General features: G+C 44.9%; 1 protein-coding gene across 1 annotated transcript in view; it reads right to left on the bottom strand.

The window, feature by feature from the left end:
• LOC112245614 (regulatory-associated protein of mTOR-like) overlaps positions 1-20,670 on the bottom strand; it is a 184,045-nt gene that overhangs the window by 53,332 nt on the left and 110,043 nt on the right. The window contains 4 exon segments of the mRNA XM_042302607.1: positions 133-234; positions 5,147-5,222; positions 10,183-10,327; positions 12,520-12,620. Coding sequence (XP_042158541.1) covers positions 133-234; positions 5,147-5,222; positions 10,183-10,327; positions 12,520-12,620 — 424 coding nt within the window.

The raw sequence follows: 20,670 nt of genomic DNA, 5'->3' as shown, positions 1-20,670 counted from the left end.
CTCGAAACCCAGTCAATCTAAGTTGAAAGGGGATGTTGCCATGGCGATTTAAAGGGAAAGACTCCAAAAACTGAAAGATATTTTTCGGGTAGGGTAGATATTTTATGCCCGTGTGTGTGTGTGTTTGTGCACCTGCAGTACGATGGGGAGCTGTTCGGGGGGGTTCCTGTTCTCCACTCCCATGGTCAGCCACACCTGGAACGCTGTCAGCTGCTCTGCAAAGAACGGACTGTGCTATTGGGATGAAACAAATACAATCGTTTTAATACATCTATGATGAATATGCATCTAAATACATACAGTACATTGATACTGAGCTCACTCACAGAGTACATACACTATATATACAAAAGTATGTGAACACCCCTTCAAATGAGTGGATTCGGCTATTTCAGCCACACCCATTACTGATAGGGATATGAAATCGAGCACACAGCCATGCAATCTCCGTAGACAAACAGTGGCAGTAGAATGGACTTACTGAAGAGCTCAGTGACTTTCAATGTGGCACCGTCATAGGATGCCACCTTTCCAACAAGTTAGTTCGTCGAATTTCTGCCATGCTAGAGCTGGCCAGATCAACTGTAAGTACTTTTATTGTGAAGTGGAAAAGTCTGGGTGCAACAGCTCAGCCGCAAAGTGGTAGGCCACACAAGTTGTCCCTGGTTGCAACACTCACTACCGAGCTCCAAACTGACTCTTGAAGCAACGTCAGCACAAGAACTGTTCGTCGGGAGCTTCGTGAAATGGGTTTCCATGGCCGATCAGCCGCACACAAGATCACAATGCGCAATGCCAAGCGTTGGCTGGAGTAGTGTAAAGCTCGCCGCCATTGGACTCTGGAGCAGTGGAAACATTCTCTGGAGTGATGAATTACGCTTCAGCATCAGGCAAGCCAATAGACAAATCTGGGTTTGGCGGATGCCAAGAGAATTTGACCTCCCCTGATGCATAGTGCCAACTAAAGTTTGGTGGAGGAGGAATAATGGTCTGGGGCTATTTTTCATGGTTTGGTCTAGGCCCCTTAGTTCCAGCGAAAGGAAATCTTAAAGCTACATCATACAATTACATTCTAGATGATTCTGTGCTTTTAATTGCTTCTGTGCTTCCAACTGCTTCCAACTTTGTGGCAAGGAAGGACCTTTCCTGTTTGAGCATGACAATGCCCCTGTGCACAAAGCAAGGTCCATACAGAAATGGTTTGTCGAGATCAGTGTGGAAGAACTTGAATGGCCTTCACAGAGCCCTGACTTCAACCCCATCAAATACCTTTGGGATGAATTGGAACTGCGACTGCGAGCAAGGCCTAATTTCCCAACCTAACTAATACTCTTGTGGCTGAATGGAAGCAAGTGCCCACAGCAACGTTCCCACATCTAGTGGAAAACCTTCCCAGAAGAGAGGATGCTGTTATAGCTGCAAAGGGGAGACCAACTTCATATTAATGCACATGATTTTGAAATGAGATGTTCGACGAGCAAGTGTCCACATACTTTTGGTCATGCAGTGTATCTTGACCTGCATACAAACACAGCTGTAACCTCTCAAACACACAACTCAACAATGGCATTATCCATTTAATAGTTTGATCTAGAACACCATTATCTAACACACAAATTAGGCTTAATGCACCGATAATGAACTGTACACACAATACCATACATCTCATTGTAGAACAAGCTTTGTAACAATGTTTTATTTATTTAGGTTGTGTGTGTAAGTTATATAAGCATGTGCACGGCAACTCAGCACGTCTACAACGCAACACCCAGATACTAATCTTTATACAATCTGCAACACACAGTAATCATGAAACTAATGCAGCACACCTCTCTCTGTCACAAACACACACACACACCTCCCCCAACCGAACAGAGTCAATTCTTACACCGATCTGTCTATTACATAACACCCTTACATAAGGAAGCCTCTATTGTAGCCTTGACGACCAGCTGCAGTAGTGTGTGAGAACATGTGTCACTTCATAATGTACCACCCCTCTCTTCCCTGCTTCCCTTCAGCCCCACATAGAGCAGGGCTGTCATGACGATGTGTCTGCCGCTATTAACTGCGTCATGAGCAGTTTCATCATCGTCGTCCCATTAATATAGCAGAGGGAATTACAACAGAGACTCTCCCGCTGCTGAGAGTAGAGGATAATATTACCACTGGTTGAGGAAGTGAATTTGTGAATAATCAAAGCACCACTGCGATGCTCTCTCAACACTCACACGCTCAAACACGAGGAACGAACACGTGCACATACACACTAGAGGTTGACCGATTAATCGGAATGGCCGATTATTTAGGGACGATTTCAAGTTTTCATAACAATCGGAAATCGGTATTTTGGGGCGCCGATTTGCCGATTTGTAAATATATATTTTTATACCTTTATTTTACTGGGCAAGTCAGTTAAGAACATATTCTTATTTTCAATGACGGCATAGGAACGGTGGGTTAACTGCCTCGATCAGGGGCAGAAAGACAGATTTTCACCTTGTCAGCTCGCGGGAGGCAATCTTGCAACCTTACAGTTGCAAGTCCAACGCAATAACGACCTGCCTCTCTCTTGTTGCACTCCACAAGGAGACTGCCTGTTACGAGAATGCAGTAAGCCATGGTAAGTTGCTAGCTAGCATTAAACTTATCTTATGAAAAAACAATCAATCATAATCACTAGTTAACTACACATGGTTGATGAAATTACTAGATATTATCGCGAGAGCGCGCGAGAGAGAGAACGAGTCTCTTATCTCTCAAAAGGCAGAGAGAGGGGGGAACATTTGTAGAGGACCCAGGTGGGTCAATTATAGTTCCATTTAGCATGCAGGGTTGAAGGAAGAGAGGGAAGAGAATGGAGAGAGAGTCAGAAGTGGTAGAGAAGAGGCACACCTCAACAGGCCAGGTGGAGAACTGATAGGACTCGGAGGGAGGGAGACACGATCTGTAGAGATTCATTCAACTTTTTGCATACAAACTTTTGCAATGGCAGTGCATTGCTCTCTGCGAGATATGGTGCCTGAAATTAATTTCATAGCTAATTTAGCCTGCGGGCTGCATTCGGTCTTCACCGGGGTCGGGAGGGCTGCACTGAAATGTTAGATTTTCTTGCCATGGGCCGTACGTTTGACACCCCTGAAGTAAGAGTTTGAGGGAGAGTGGAAAATAGATCGAGGGAGGTTCAAGTAAAGATGGCATAGATAGAGTGAGGAAAAGAGAGATGGAGAGTTCAGAAGATGACAGTAGACTGCTTAAGGAGCCCTTACACAACCCCTGGTAATAATCTGATGATGTCACAATCAGCTTTTCTACCCCTGCCAGGCCCAGGGCTTTCCCCCAGAGAGATTGGGAATCCAATATTACAATCGCGGTGGATTATTACACCATAACGGGATGCTAAACTTTTGTAGATAGTCTGGACAGACCGACTCTATTTCTACAGGGAGCTGCAACAATGCATCATTAATGACCATCTCAATCTCTATATTTTTGTAGAAAAGCACAGAGGCGGCGGTATATGGCAGGACAGCATGTACTGTACTACACCATTCATACCTCCCAAACTGACCCCAAAGATGATGATTTAGCACTGACTATCACAGTGGGAAACTTTCAAGTGAGTGTGTTGAAAATATCTTATAATGAATGATTGAGTTGCACTGACTGGACAAGTAGTCCCAGACTGGTTTAACAGGATGGAGTGATGCACTGACTAGACAAGTAGCCCCAGACTGGTTTAACAGGATGGAGTGATACACTGACTGGACAAGTAGCTCCAGACTGGTTTAACAGGATGGAGTGATGCACTGACTAGACAAGTAGCCCCAGACTGGTTTAACAGGATGGAGTGATACACTGACTGGACAAGTAGTCCCAGACTGGTTTAACAGGATGGAGTGATGCACTGACTGGACAAGTAGCTCCAGACTGGTTTAACAGGATGGAGTGATGCACTGACTAGACAAGTAGCCCCAGACTGGTTTAACAGGATGGAGTGATACACTGACTGGACAAGTAGTCCCAGACTGGTTTAACAGGATGGAGTGATGCACTGACTGGACAAGTAGCTCCAGACTGGTTTAACAGGATGGAGTGATGCACTGACTGGACAAGTAGCTCCAGACAAGTTTAACAGGATGGAGTGATGCACTGACTGGACAAGTAGCTCCAGACTGGTTTAACAGGATGGAGTGATACACTGACTGGACAAGTAGCTCCAGACTAGTTTAACAGGATGGAGTGATACACTGACTGGACAAGTAGCCCAAGACTGGTTTAACAGGATGGAGTGATACACTGACTGGACAAGTAGCTCCAGACTAGTTTAACAGGATGGAGTGATACACTGACTGGACAAGTAGCTCCAGACTAGTTTAACAGGATGGAGTGACACACTGACTGGACAAGTAGCCCAAGACTGGTTTAACAGGATGGAGTGATACACTGACTGGACAAGTAGCTCCAGACAAGTTTAACAGGATGGAGTGATACACTGACTGGACAAGTAGCCCAAGACTGGTTTAACAGGATGGAGTGATACACTGACTGGACAAGTAGCTCCAGACTAGTTTAACAGGATGGAGTGATACACTGACTGGACAAGTAGCTCCAGACTAGTTTAACAGGATGGAGTGACACACTGACTGGACAAGTAGCCCAAGACTGGTTTAACAGGATGGAGTGATACACTGACTGGACAAGTAGCTCCAGACTAGTTTAACAGGATGGAGTGATACACTGACCACAGCTACTATCACTGCTATTGACTCAGTGGAAATAAAATGGTATTTTAACTCAGAAGTGCCAGGGTCAAAGTTACCAGGGTCAATACAATGAAAGTGAACGCGTCAGACTAGTCAACCTGAAGTGACAGACAGCCATCCATCAGCTAGTGAGGTTATTTCTCAGTGAGGTGTCAAACACACAGAAACTGTACCAAAGCATACAGGGCAATATATCTTAACGCCTGAGGGCTAATCAAATGAAGGGGAAAAAAGCCTTTGGCAGTGTGGCCCCGCAGGACCTTGGTAAAGACAGAATTTGGACACCAGGTAAAATGAGTTTGAGACCCCTGACATAGACAGACACACGCCATGACTAAGTCCCAAAGGTACTGATAAATGGAAAAAACACACACACTCACCCTGAAGGCGGTGCCCTCCTCAATGATGGTAGGCAGCTGAGAGAGACAGATGTCCACAGCCAGGTCCCATGCCTGCCTGTAGAGGAACGGTGCACACACACACACAAGGCATCAACAACCCAAATGTCCAACACACACACACACACACAGACAGTCCTAGAGGGGGCAGCATTGAGGCTTTGATCCATCCCAAACTCTGTTCTACCTGGTCCTCATGTTTAATTCACACTTACATTCCACACATCAAACCCCCTTGACAACTGCACTCGCACACCAACCCCTCTTTCCTCCGCTCTTCCCCTATCCACCAACCCCCTTCCCCCTGCTCTTCCCCTATCCACCAACCCCTCTTTCCTCCGCTCTTCCCCTATCCACCAACCCCCTTCCCCTCGCTCTTCCCCTATCCACCAACCCCCTTCCCCTCGCTCTTCCCCTATCCACCAACCCCCTTCCCCTCTTTCCCCTGCTTTTCCCCTATCCACCAACCCCCTTCCCCTCTTTCCCCTGCTCTTCCCCTATCCACCAACCCCCTTCCCCTCTTTCTCCTGCTCTTCCCCTATCCACCAACCCCCTTCCCCTCTTTCCCCTGCTTTTCCCCTATCCACCAACCCCCTTCCCCTCTTTCCCCTGCTTTTCCCCTATCCACCAACCCCCTTTCCCCTCTTTCCCCTGCTCTTCCCCTATCCACCAACCCCCTTCCCCTCTTTCTCCTGCTCTTCCCCTATCCACCAACCCCTTCCCCTCCCCCTGCTCTTCCCCTATCCACCAACCCCCTTCCCCTCTTTCCCCTGCTCTTCCCCTATCCACCAACTCCCTTCCCCTCTTTCCCCTGCTCTTCCCCTATCCACCAACTCCCCTTCCCCTCTTTCCCCACTGCTCTTCCCCTATCCACCAACTCCCCTTCCCCCACTCTTCCCCTATCCACCAACCCCCTTTCCCCCACTCTTCCCCTATCCAACCACCCGCTCTTCCCCTATCCACCAACCACCCTTCCCTCTTTCCCCCGCTCTTCCCCTATCCACCAACCCCCCCTTTCCCCACTCTTCCCCTATCCACCAACCCCCTTTCCCCCACTCTTCCCCTATCCACCAACCCCTTTCCACCAACCCCACTCTTCCCCTATCCACCAACCACCCGCTCTTCCCCTATCCACCAACCACCTTCCCCTCTTTCCCCCGCTTCCCCTATCCACCAACCCCCTTCCCCTCGCTCTTCCCCCGCTCTTCCCCTATCCACCAACCCCCCTTCCCCTATCCACCAACCCCCTTCCCCTCGCTCTTCCCTATCCACCAACACCCCTTCCCCTCTTTCCCCCGCTCTTCCCCTATCCACCAACTCCCCTTCCTCCCTATTTGCTCTGAGCCAGCACTTGGGGTCTGCAGCTAAGGGGTTTGTCCTCTGGTTAGAAAGTGCATGCAGGAATTGGGCATTTGGTGGACGAATGCAACAATACGCAACTTTACAGATTTGTTCCAGTCATTGAACGCAACTCTAAGAACACTGCCTATTCCATCCAGGTAATAGAGGAATCCAAGATAAATGACTAGAATACAATTCTCTATGGAGAAAGACATTTCCCTAGTCAAAGGATCCTAGATGCTAGTTATAATCTATGTAGTATACAAATCATCATATCATTCACATAACACAGTGTGCATTCAATATTCATATCAGGTATACATATCTGTAATCCCAGTGCATGAATATATCAAATATATGAAACACCTGGAATCAGTCGAAACAAGCAGACAAACATTTGTTTGGTGACAACAACAAAAAACATGTCTCTCTTGTTGTTAGTATCAGTTTGGGAAGTGAGTGAAAAGTGACATGAAACGTGATTGGGATTTGATAGGAGTGAGGGGTGTGTGATGGCCGCATGTAGCCTAGCGGTTAAGAGCGTTGGGCAAGTAACCTAAAGGTCACTGGTTCGAATCCCCGAGCCGTCGTTCAGAATTCTGACGCAGTTGTCAAGTCAACACATCTGTCATTGCAGCTGTGAACCGCATCACAAGAGCGATGCCAAAGAAAGGATGTATAAAACATTGACATCATTGATGCAACTTCAATGTTGTTTGAGCTGCATTGTGTATCACTAAATTAGCTTGAGATGATTTTACCGCATCCAAGTTGCTTGACATAGGCGTTTCAAAGAGCTGTCAGTCAAGGTGAGCTCATGAATAATAAACTCCCCGCGCACAAAGCCTGTCTTATCAAACTTCCTGAGATAAACGTACTTTTTCACACATTTTGAGCATTTCTATCCAAAACAAATATTATGGGTGATATTTTAGTCACTCAAAAGGCTATTTTACATGGGAATCAGAATGACAGTTCGGGACCTTGGGACCTTTAAGTGTGTATGAGGGAATTTGTATCTAGTTGCTGACACTGCTATAGCTTCTACCTGCAGCAGAGCTTGGTGCAGCCATAGTGCCATACACCCCCATCATACTCGTTCGTGCACACCTGTCCCCAGCCAATATATATCCTAATAATTACCCACTAATAAAGACAACAAGAGCATTTTAATAACACTTGCTGGTTGTGTATGGCCACCATCATAAATCAAAATATTTCCCCAAACCCTCACTATTTCTCTCCACCTCCACACTTACACATTTTTCTTATTTTCTGTGTCTCCTACACACTTTCTATTAGTCTCTCTTCTTTACTGCTATCTAGCTACCTCAACACTTCCTATCAGTCTCTCTCCTCCACTCTTCCTTCCTTCTTTACTGTTAACTAGCTACCTCAACACTTCCTATCAGTCTCTCTTCTTTACTGCCATCTAGCTACCTCAACACTTCCTATCAGTCTCTCTCCTCTACTCTCTTCCTTCCTTCTTTACTGTTATCTAGCTACCTCAACGTCCTATCAGTCTCTCTCCCTTCCTTCTATACTGCTACCCAGCTACCTCAACACATCCTATCAGTCTCTCTCCTCTATTCTCTTCCTTCCTTCTTTACTGCTATCCAGCTACCTCAACACGTCCTATCAGTCTCTCTCCCTTCCTTCTATACTGCTACCCAGCTACCTCAACACATCCTATCAGTCTCTCTCCTCTATTCTCTTCCTTCCTTCTTTACTGTTAACTAGCTACCTCAACACTTCCTATCAGTCTCTCTTCTTTACTGCTATCTAGCTACCTCAACACTTCCTATCAGTCTCTCTCCTCTACTCTCTTCCTTCCTTCTTTACTGTTATCTAGCTACCTCAACGTCCTATCAGTCTCTCTCCTCTATTCTCTTCCTTCCTTCTTTACTGTTATCCAGCTACCTCAACACGTCCTATCAGTCTCTCTCCCTTCCTTCTATACTGCTACCCAGCTACCTCAACACATCCTATCAGTCTCTCTCCTCTATTCTCTTCCTTCCTTCTTTACTGCTATCCAGCTACCTCAACACGTCCTATCAGTCTCTCTCCCTTCCTTCTATACTGCTACCCAGCTACCTCAACACATCCTATCAGTCTCTCTCCTCTATTCTCTTCCTTCCTTCTTTCTTTACTGCTATCCAGCTACCTCAACACGTCCTATCAGTCTCTCTCCCTTCCTTCTTTACTGCTATCTAGCTACCTCAACACATCCGATCAGTCTCTCTCCTCTATTCTCTTCCTTCCTTCTTTACTGCTATCCAGCTACCTCAACACATCCTATCAGTCTCTCTACTCTATTCTCTTCCTTCCTTCTTTACTGCTATCCAGCTACCTCAACATGTCCTATCAGTCTCTCTCCCTTCCTTCTATACTGCTACCTCAACACATCCTATCAGTCTCTCTCCTCTATTCTCTTCCTTCCTTCTTTACTGCTATCCAGCTACCTCAACACGTCCTATCAGTCTTTCTCCCTTCCTTCTTTAATGCTATCTAGCTACCTCAACACATCCGATCAGTCTCTCTCCTCTATTCTCTTCCTTCCTTCTTTACTGCTATCCAGCTACCTCAACACTTCCTATCAGTCTCTCTCCTCTATTCTCTTCCTTCCTTCTTTACTGCTATCCAGCTACCTCAACACTTCCTATCAGTCTCTCTCTTCTTTACTGCTATCTAGCTACCTCAACACTTCCTATCAGTCTCTCTCCTCCACGCTCTTCCTTCCTTCTTTACTGCTATCCAGCTACCTCAACACTTCCTTTCAGTCTCTCTCTTCTTTACTGCTATCTAGCTACCTCAACACTTCCTATCAGTCTCTCTCCTCCACTCTCTTCCTTCCTTCTTTACTGCTATCCAGCTACCTCAACACTTCCTATCAGTCTCTCTCCTCCACGCTCTTCCTTCCTTCTTTACTGCTATCCAGCTACCTCAACACTTCCTATCAGTCTCTCTCTTCTTTACTGCTATCTAGCTACCTCAACACTTCCTATCAGTCTCTCTCCTCCACTCTCTTCCTTCCTTCTTTACTGCTATCCAGCTACCTCAACACTTCCTATCAGTCTCTCTCTTCTTTACTGCTATCTAGCTACCTCAACACTTCCTATCAGTCTCTCTCCTCCACTCTCTTCCTTCCTTCTTTACTGCTATCCAGCTACCTCAACACTTCCTATCAGTCTCTCTCTTCTTTACTGCTATCTAGCTACCTCAACACTTCCTATCAGTCTCTCTCCTCCACTCTCTTCCTTCCTTCTTTACTGCTATCCAGCTTGTCCTTTGACCTCCGTCCACATTCTCTCTCTCGCTCTGTGCTTCCTTTCTTGCTGGCTCAAGCATCTCTTTAGAGCTGTGATGGGGTGTAGTATAAAGGGAAAGTGCACCCCAGATTATTCAGTGCTATTTAATGTCTTCTTAAGAAGAGATAATGGAGGCAATAAGAGAGGAAAACAGGCGATCGCTCACTCAAGAGGCTTTCAGCAAAAACACTCTCCCCCAACTAATGCTTTTAGCAACTGATGGTGGAAAAACACACAAAAGGATTTTGCAGACAGTTTTCAGCATGAATCTAATGAATGGACAGACAGATAAGATTTAATATTAAAGGCCAACAGAGAGAGAGAGAGAGTGTGTGTGTGTGTGTGTGTGTGTGTGTGTGTCTGTCTTACCACATGGCGTGCATGTATGTAGGTGGCAGGCGCGGACTGCTGACAGGGGTGCAGTTGTATGACCTCATTATCCTCTCGGCCAACAGGAAGTTGCGGAATAAACTGGCCACCAACAGGTCCTGACGAAAGAGCTTCTGGAACAGATCTAGAGAGAGGGAGGATGAGTAAGAGGAGAGAGAAAAAAGGAAGAGAAGAACGGACATGACGGAATGGAAAGAAAGAAAGGGATAGGGGCATGGGAGCATGGTTGATGGAAAATAAGACAGCATCAAAGAAAGAGATATTCTATTGTTTTTTCTCCCTCATCAATTTGCCCACAATAACAGAGCAAAAACATGATTTTATAATTTATCAAATTTATTACAAATAAAATGTTAATATTTACATAAGTATTCAGACCCTTTACTCAGTACTTTGTTTAATCATTTTTGGCAGCGATTACAGTCTCGAGTCTTCTTCAGTAAAGTGCTAAAAGCTTGACACACCTGTATTTGGGGAGTTTCTCCCATTCTTCTCTGCAGATCCTCTCAAGCTCTGTCAGGTTGGATGGGGAAAGTTGCCGCACAGCTATTTTCAGGTCTCTCTAGAGATGTTCGATCGGGTTCAAGTCCGGGCTCTGGCTGGGCCACTCAAGGACATTCAGAGACTTGTCCCAAAGCCACTCCTGCGTTGTCTTGACTGTGTGCTTAGGGTCATTGTCCTGTTGGAAGGTGAACTTTCACCCCAGTCTGAGTTCCTGAGCACTCTGGAGCTGGTTTTCATCTAGTATCTCGCTATACTTTGCTCCATGCATCTTTCCCTCAATCCTGACTAGTCTCGCAGACACTGCCACTGAAAAACATCCCATCAGCATGATGGTGCCAGGTTTCCTCCAGACGTGACGCTTGGCATTCAGGCCAAAGAGTCCAATCTTGATTCTCATGGCCAGAGTCCTTTAGGTGCCTTTTGGCAAACTCCAAGCAGGCTGTCATGTGCCTTTTACTGTGGAGTGGCTTCCGTCTGGCCACTCTACCATAACGGCCTGATTGGTGGAGTGCTGCAGAGATAGTTGTCTTTCTGGAAGGTTCTCCCATCTCCACAGAGGAACTCTGGAGCTCTGTCAGAGTGACCATCGAGTTCTTGGTCACCTCTCTGACATAGGCCCTTCTCCGCCGATTACGCAAGCTCTAGGAAGAGTCTTGGTGGTTCCAAACTTCTTTCATTTAAGAATGATGAGGCCACAGTGTTCTTGGGGACCTTCAATGCTGCAGACATTTTCTGGTACCCTTCCCCAGATCTGTGCATCGACACAATCTTGTCTCGGACCTCTACGGACAATTCCTTTGAACTCATGGCTTGGTTTTTCTCTGACATGCACTATCATATGTGGCACATTATATAGACAGGTGTGTGCCTTTCCAAATCATGTCCAATCAATTGAATTTACTACAGGTGGAATCCAATCAAGTTGTAGAAATATCAAGGATGATCAATGGAAACAGGATGCACCTGGGCTCAATTTCAAGACTCATATGAGACTCACTTAAATAAATAAGGCATGTTTTTAAATTTTAATACACTAGCAACAATTTCTAAAAACCTGTTTTCATTTTGTCATTATGGGGTATATTGTGTAGATTGATGAGAATAAGGCTGTAATGTAACAAAATGAGGAAAAGTCAAGGGATAAATGCTTACCGAATGCCCTGTAGGTGTGCATGTATTGTACATTGAATGCACTGTATGTGTGTATGTATCTATTGTGTGTGTATGTAGTGTGTGTGTATTGAATGTGGACAGACAGGCAGAGTGCAGTAGCAGCGCCAGATAGATCAAGGCAGGGGGCGGTAGTGACATTTTCAACTCATATTATTAATTCATGCATTATCTCATTTAGTTTAATGGGGCCAGGTTTCTTCAGTGTTTATCCCCAACTAATGATAATTGGTGTGTGTGTGTGAGAGAGAGGGATTGAGTCTGTCTGTGCATAAGTGTTTTGATTGTGGCGTGATTGGAGTGTGCGTGTTCACGTGCTTTTGTGTGTGAGTATGTCTGTGTGAGCGTAGTTTGTGAGAGTGAGGTGTGTGGTGAGGTTGGATTAGGTGTGCCGTGCCTTCATGAAGGAGATTCACTGTGATGGAGGCTGATTAATGAATGGCAGTGCTATATGGTTTCTGGGGATTATCAGCCCATTACCACTGTTCTCCTCTCACATCACGACTCACATGAGTGTTTGTGTGTGTGTGAGTGACTTTCTACTTGTCTGGCCAGCCCAGGTAGACACAGGGGTATGAGTGTGTGCGCATGCATATATGCTCCCAAGCTTGTGTGTGTGTGTGTGTGTGTGTGTGTACGTACCTCTGGGCAGCACGTTCCAGGCGATAGTGTCAGTGATAGCAGTGAAGATCCAGTTGAGCTCTCCCAGTGGGGTGCGTCTGTCATTCAGTCTCCCAGGTATCCTACACAACACCATAGGTTTGTCAGTAACATTAACATACCAGTAACTGTCAAAATAAAGGAAACCCCAACGTAATGTCTTAATGAGGTTGGGCCACCATGAGTCAGAACAGCTTCAATGCACCTTGGTATAGATTCTACAAGTCTCTGGAACTCTGTTGGAGGAATGCGACCATAGATATAAAGCAGTGTTCTATTTATATATACGGATGCAACACGATTCTTCCGCAAGAAAATTCATTTGGTGTTTTGTTGGTGGTGGAAAATGCTGTCTCAGGCACCGCTCAAGAATCTCCCATAAGTGTTAAACTGGGTTGAGATTGTAACAGACTGCCATGGCATCATACATCACTTTCATGCTCATCAAACCATTCAGTGGACACTCGTGCCCTGATGAAGGGGGCATTGTCATCCTATGGAGGCATAGCCATGGTAACCAATATAATGGCCTGCCCAGCATTTTATACATTTGTAAATGTCTTAAGTCAGGAACCAAACCTGTGTGGAAGCACCTGTTTTTAATATACTTTGTATCCCTCATTTACTCAAGCATTTCCATTATTTTGGCAGTTACCTGTATATTCCATAAAGAATACACTGAGCGCACAAACATTAAGAACACCTTCCTAATATTGTGTTCCCCCCCCCCCCTTTGCCTTCAGAACAGCCTCAATTTGTCAGGGAATGGACTCTAAAAGGCGCCGAAAGCGTTCCACAGGGATGCTGGCCCATGTTGACTCCAATGCTTCCCACAGTTTTGTCAAGTTGGCTGGATGTTCTTGGTGGTGGACCATTCTTGATACACACAGGAAACTGTTGAGTGTGAAAAACCCAGCAGCGATGCAGTTCTTGACAAACAGTGCACCTGGCACCTACAACCATACCCCATTCAAAGGCACTGAAATCTTTTGTCTTGCCCATTCACCCTCTGAATGGCACACATACACAATCCATGTCTAAATTGTTTCAAGGCTAAAAATCCTTCTTTAACCTGTCTCCTCCCCTTCATCCACACTGACTGAAGTGGATTTAACAAGTGACATCAGTAAGGGATCATATCTTTCACCTGGTCAGTTTTTTTCCACACCTATTCCAAACATAACCCACCAAGTCAATGTGCTGTTGGACATTGGTACCCACCCAGGTGATAATACGACTCTCCTCACTAAATTAATGACAAATGGATCCATGGGCAAAAACTGTGCACCTTAATTCAGAATTAAATTCATATTAGGCCTAACTGACTGATGAGGGTGAAGAGGTTGATTTAATTTAGAAAGACAATAGTGTAATGATGAGTTGGTGTTATGCCTATTTATCAGCAGCAAATCACCGTCGGGGCTGATACCGTTCTCTTTTAAGTTTTACTTTGTGAACAGAAGCTGTTATGGAACTGTTTTATTTACTGTAAGGGAAACTAAAACATGCTACATGGTGCAGTAGGCCTTCAGAATAATGCAAAACATATCCTTGACTCCATCTCAGTTGGGGAGCGGGAAACAACAATGCCAGTCAGCCTGCCCAGCCGGCCCATCGAAACTACACCTAAACCTATACCCAAACTAATTTCACACAGATTAAGAGTTAGACTACAGACAAGATTCAATTGACTATAATCCGATGAGTGACAATTTAAGGCCTATCAGTTGGCAAACTGCACATGCAGGGAAAGGAGCATCACTTTATCATATCCTCCTTCAGAGTCACATGCAAGTTAAACATTTACATTTGTAAATAGTATCAGAAAGAGCATATTCTGCAGTTTCTATTACACTTACCTTTGTCAAATAACTCTCATAATTCAAGAGGTGCAGCTCTATTTCCAAATGTCACTTTTTTCAAGAACATCCCTGCTGTCCATGAATTCAGCACATGACCACTTACGCGGCAGCATTGCTATGCCTACTACGTAAAAACGAGTAACATAACACAATTAAAATATGCTATTCTGTCATCAACGGATGAATGGGCAATAGAAACTGATAATGGTGCATGTGACTTAAAACCTCTTCGGGCTCCAATCCCGTTAACGGGATGATATGACAACAGCCAGTGAAAGTGCAGGGCGCCAAATTCAAAACAACAAATCTCATAATTAAAATTCCTCAAACATACATGTATCTCATACAGTTTTAAAGATAGTCTTGTTGTTAATCCCACCACAGTGTCCGAGTTCAAATATGCTTTTCAGCGAAAGCACCACAAACGATTATGTTAGGTCACCACCAAACCACATTTACAAACAGCCATTTTTCCAGCCAAAGAGAGGAGTCGCAGAAAGCACAAATTGAGATAAAATTAATCACTAACCGTTGATCTTCATCAGATGACACTCAAAGGAGTTCATGTTACACAATACATGTATGTTTTCTTTGATAAAGTTCATATTTATATTTTTTAAAAATCTGAGTTTACATTGGCGCATTACATTCACTAGCTCCAAAAACATCCACTGATTTTGCATAGCCACATCAATTCAACTGAAATACTCATCATAAAGGTAGATGATAATACAAGTTATACACATGGAATTATAGATATACCTCTCCTTAATGCAACCGCTGTGTCAGATTTTTAAAACACTTTATGGAAAAAAACAAACCATGCAATAATCTGAGATGGCGCTCAGAACAATAGTCAAATTAGCCGCCATGTTGGAGTCAACATAAACCATAAATTACATGCTAAATATTCCCTTACCTTTGATGATCTTCATCAGAATGCACTCCCAGGAATCCCAGGTCCACAATAAATACTTGATTTGTTCGATAATGTCTGTTATTTATGTCCAATTAGCTACTTTTTTAGTGCGTTTGGTACACCTATCCAAACGCTGGTGCTGGTCGACCATTTTCTCGGACACAATATCCAAAGGTTATATTACAGGTCGAAGAAACATTTCAAACTAAGTACAGAATCAATCATTAGGATGTTTTTATCATAAATCTTCAATAAATTCAATAAAATTCCTTTGTGTCTTGAGGAGGAACAGAACGCAGGAAGATATCATGCGTTATGCTCCGTGACCTGGAACTGGCTCTCTGCCAGTAGTCTGATTCATTCCCCTCTTATTCAGTCCCACAACACAGTAGAAGCCTCATTCAAATTTCTATAGACGGTTGACATCTAGTGGAAGCCCTAAATGGGATTTCATTAGGGAATGATTTGAAAATATACCAACCTCAGATTTCTCACTTCCTGTTTGGATTTCTTCTCAGGTTCTTGCCTGCCATATGAGTTCTGTTATACTCACAGACATCATTCAATTTAGAACTATATTGTAATTTTGATGAAGAATTGTGGGCAGTCTATTTTATTATGAGAGGCTGGAAATGGTATATCATTTCCCCTCTGTGACAGTCAAATTAGACACAGAAAAAACTCCAACAGACGGCCAAAGCCAACAGACGGCGAGGCAGGAGTCTGGGAGGGACGGCGAGGCAGGAGTCTGGGAGGGACGGCGAGGCAGGCAGTCTGGGAGGGACGGCGAGGCAGGAGTCTGGGAGGGACGGCGAGGCAGGAGTCTGGGAGGGACGGCGAGGCAGGAGTCTGGGAGGGACGGCGAGGCAGGAGTCTGGGAGGGACGGCGAGGCAGGAGTCTGGGAGGGACGGCGAGGCAGGAGTCTGGGAGGGACGGCGAGGCAGGAGTCTGGGAGGGACGGCGAGGCAGGAGTCTGGGAGGGACGGCGAGGCAGGAGTCTGGGAGGGACGGCGAGGCAGGAGTCTGGGAGGGACGGCGAGGCAGGAGTCTGGGAGGGACGGAACGGTTTGGGTAGAAAAGAGGGAGGAGTTTGTGTGACATGCAGATGTTGAAGCACATCAGAGATGGTACTGTTGCTCATGCGCATAGAAAAGGAAACAGTAGGTGGGACATGTCTTTGGATGAACTCTAAGCATTTATTGAACTCTTGTACGTCCGTGGGGCGTACGGCAGAAAGAGCATGATGTGGAGTCATTTTGGTCTGATCGGTATGGGGCGGTCTTTTTCAAATTGATTACACTGGGCTGGCTGCCGCAAACTGATTACACTGGGTTGGATGGTGTCCAACTCTGAGGTGACACTGCGGCAGGTGCATATGAAGCAAGGCCCATGAAAACTGTGTGCAGTGCAACCGATTTGTTTGTGGGGCTTGCTCACACAAAGCCCCGAAGCTGTGCGCTGACTGTGGACCCCAAAAAAAAGAAGAGGAAGAGAGACACTCGCATAAGGGCACAATACAGTGTCCGATATACTGATAGGCTGAAAGGCCAGGCGGTTCTACCAATACAAACTTTGCCAGTAATCTAGATTAGGATCCATCTTCCCCCTTGTGCCCTAAACAATAGCCTACACTAGTTAGTTCCCTGATGGCACTAGTTGTTCAGATAGGACTTCCTGTTGATGTCAAATAAAGAGTTTCCTTTTGCCCAGTCATCTGTCATGACCTTGGCCTGGGGGTAGGTTTAAGACAGTCAAATACCTCTTTCCCCCTTTTTCCTCTCTCTACCCTACTGCTGTTACATTTGCAAAACCCTTGGTTAACATAGAGATTCTGGGAATATCAGAAGGTGGGGGGAAATTAACTATATTCTGGCAATCCGACCAATTGAACATATGCGGTGGTACTTAATGAATCTGATGTCAGTTCGGTTGTCATCTGAGACATTCTCAATGATAAGATGACAAACTCTACAGTGGAAAGTCTACACAGAGTTATCGGATTCACATGGAATTGTTGTTCAATTTAAATGTTTGAATATGAAATTATTGGTGATGGGATAAAATGTGATTTTAGCTTCTAAAATGTGAGATTTGGGTTTTCATAAGGTAGGGCTCTGCTCAATCAGTGAAGGGACATGGGCTATAAAACATTTCAAACACGCCCTCCTCTCCCTTCCTATATAAATCCTTGACGATAATATAACCTCCGGTTCCGAGGATGTGAGGACGACGGTCCGATGTCAGAATGGTTCAGATAATAACTACAGAACGAAGCCAACATCAGTGTGAGCTTTGGTTGCGAATCGTATGAAATTTGAATCTTATTCACCACAGAAGTGATGCCTCCTAGCCGTTGAGTTAGCAACAGCCGCTGCAAACAAGGGTTAGGAAGGAACAGACAGAGTATCCCGTCTATCACACAACGACGTTTCTACAACGTATTCAATTGACCACCAGAGACATTCTTCAAAGGACAAAGGACTCGGTTTGGCAACACGGCCTTCCATCTACCACCAACCTACCGAAGCGCAGCTCAGAGTAAATATTTATTGCATTTTCCTTTTCTAAATGGCCGGTAATTTAGAATGCATAAGATACTGTATTTACAATAGCACAGCTTCGCCCTTTGTTACCCAGTCTTCCCGCTATTTCACTCAAATCCAGCCCTTTTCTTTTGTGTAACAAGCTGTCATATCTGTTCCGCCCGCTAGGGACATTTTCATTTATGAAGTTATGATTTAATTATGTGTATGTGTAATTCTGTGTGATTAGTTAGGTATTTAGTAAATAAATAACTAAACCCAATTTTGTATTGCTGATTCAACTTGTTAGCCAGGGTTTGTGCAGATAACCAAGAATTTACAACTTTCAGATGAGACTGAAATAAGGTGATGATTAATATTGACTGCTATTGATGTAAAATATTACTAGGTCTGTAAGAGTTTATTCAGAATATAACAGCTCTATAAATATTATTTTGTGGTGCCCCGACTCTCTAATTAATTACATTTACATGATTAGCTCAATCAGGTAATATTAATTCCGGAGAAATTATTTTATAGAATAGCATGTCATATAACTTAATCCGGCATAGCCAAAGACACGATACATCACAATGTCATCTATCCTTATTTCAATAAATCAATTACAATTGTATTTATTACAGATTTTGTTGTTGGTGTTTTCATCTGGTCTCTAGGCTGTCAGGAAAGTGGTGTCCCCAGAATGTGGTGCCAGAACAGGTGTCCCCAGTAGGTAGCATGTGTGTGGCCTAGTCTGTGGGGCAACAGGCAGCCTAGCGGTTAAGAGTGTTGGGCAAGCAAAGGTTGCTGGTTCGAATCCCTGAGGCGACTACGTGGAAAAATGAGTCACATTTGCCCTTGAGTAAGGCACCCTAATTGCTCCTGTAAGTCGCTCTGGATAAGAGCATCTGCTAAAGTAACTAAATGTAAAACAATGTACAGTATGTGTGTGCGCGCATGTGGTGTGTGTGTGGTCGAATGATGACTCCTGAAAGCCCCAGTGTGTGTTGTGTGGATCAAGAGATGCCTGGCTGTGTTGATGGTGATGTGTTGACCAGGCCATCCCCCCAATGAAGCTTTATGACCCCCACAGTGGGGGAGAGGAGTACAAGGAGGAACGGGGACAAATGGCTTCCCCCATCTCCCTAGGTATATCCTGAGACACATGGAGAAAGCACACACGCATACTAAAGAAAGCTCACACACACACACACAGTGCCCAGAGAGGACGCTGAGGGGCTGCACTGAACCAACAAGGCATCGCTCATGTGAAAGAGCAGCGTGTCACAACATCAAAGAGAGACCATTTCTCTTTCCCATTCAGAGCTCCTAAACCCCACAAGAGCTCACCCACCGCTCCCATTCATCTGGCCTAACACACATGAGCAGTCAGTACAGACAACACATGCTCACTCAGCTAAATGTATTAGAATGGAGGAAAAAGAGGACTACATGTTTCTGCCATAACCTTGACTCCGTTCGACTGGGGGACTGGTGAGCAACGACATGTAAAGACATGTTTTCTCAGGATTTCTGCTTGAGGTAAACAATTTGTTATCAACAATTCCGTAAAACCTACCCTCCCAATATTATTCACTAACACGTCGACAGGATTTCCAAAGTTTGTTTGGCTAAAACAATACAACCTATAACATCCTATTACTGTTTAGATCAAAGGCTGGTGGCTTTGTGGAGTAAAATCACTGAGTACTGGGTGTTCCGGTCAACAATGATTGGCAACACCATGAAGCACCAAAGAGGAAACATTTATCATTCCGGACAGGACAACCTGTGCCCCAGAAAAGTGGTGAGGTAAATTGGTTTCCCTCTTTGTTCAAGGATTAAGAGGGGATACAGAGGTAATGAATGGATGGATGGATATCCCGGTCATAGTATAATATCCCTGGCCAACCCTAATTGTTACCCGTCACACAAGTGTTTCCCATTTATTAATGGATTCGTTTTAATGTATTTATTGAGTTTCCAAGTCTCTCAGGTGACTATGTCACATGAAATAATGACCCATAAGCCAAGTGACGAGGCATGATGAGCACAGCCCTACCCAACTCAGAGACCACTGCACCCCTCCAGGCGGTCTGGAAGACAGTTTCAATAGGCTGCGGGATTGGAATTGGAATCCAAGCTCAAAGCTCATGTTATTATCCCATGTTATTCCCATGCAGTAGGAAAACAGTTCAGGGGAGATGAAAAGAAAAAAGACCTGTGTTTCTTGATAAGAAAGGATCATCCTTGTTCAGGAGGCAGGGCTTGGCGGTTGTAGGAGTGAAGTCAAAAGAGAAAATAAACAACATCCATTATATTGCAGTGAAGTACAGTATTAGTCATGATAACTGACATGGTTTAGAATCGTGACTCAAAATCTCTTATCTAAGATCCTTTTGCAATACGTGTGCGTGTGTGTGTGTGTGTGTGTGTGTAGGAGGGAGAGAAGAAGTAAATCATGTAATTACTGGTTGGTCCAAGTTCTTTGCAGTGACTTAGTCTTATGTAATGGGGGTCGGCTGTTGATATGTAACACCTTGGCCCTCTGAGCAGAAAGTGTGTGTGTCTCTCTACATTATGACCGGTTAACACTGAACACACGGAGGGAGTCATGGCCATGTGCTGACTGAGTCACAAACTCAGCTGGGAGGTAAATGTCACCATCTCCTGGGGCCCTGCGCTGAAACACACACTGACACAGCTCAGCCTTCTGGAAGCTAACGCTTTAGCACCACTCCTTATTGTAGCTGTCTAAAACCCCGGTCCTGGAGAACCACACAGGGTGTGTGTTCAGGGTTTTGGTCCAAGTCAGCACTAATACACCTG

Source organism: Oncorhynchus tshawytscha, linkage group LG02 (genome assembly GCF_018296145.1).
Source record: "Oncorhynchus tshawytscha isolate Ot180627B linkage group LG02, Otsh_v2.0, whole genome shotgun sequence".
Classification (NCBI taxonomy): Eukaryota; Metazoa; Chordata; class Actinopteri; order Salmoniformes; family Salmonidae; genus Oncorhynchus; species Oncorhynchus tshawytscha.
This window is presented reverse-complemented; position numbering and strand designations above follow the sequence as displayed.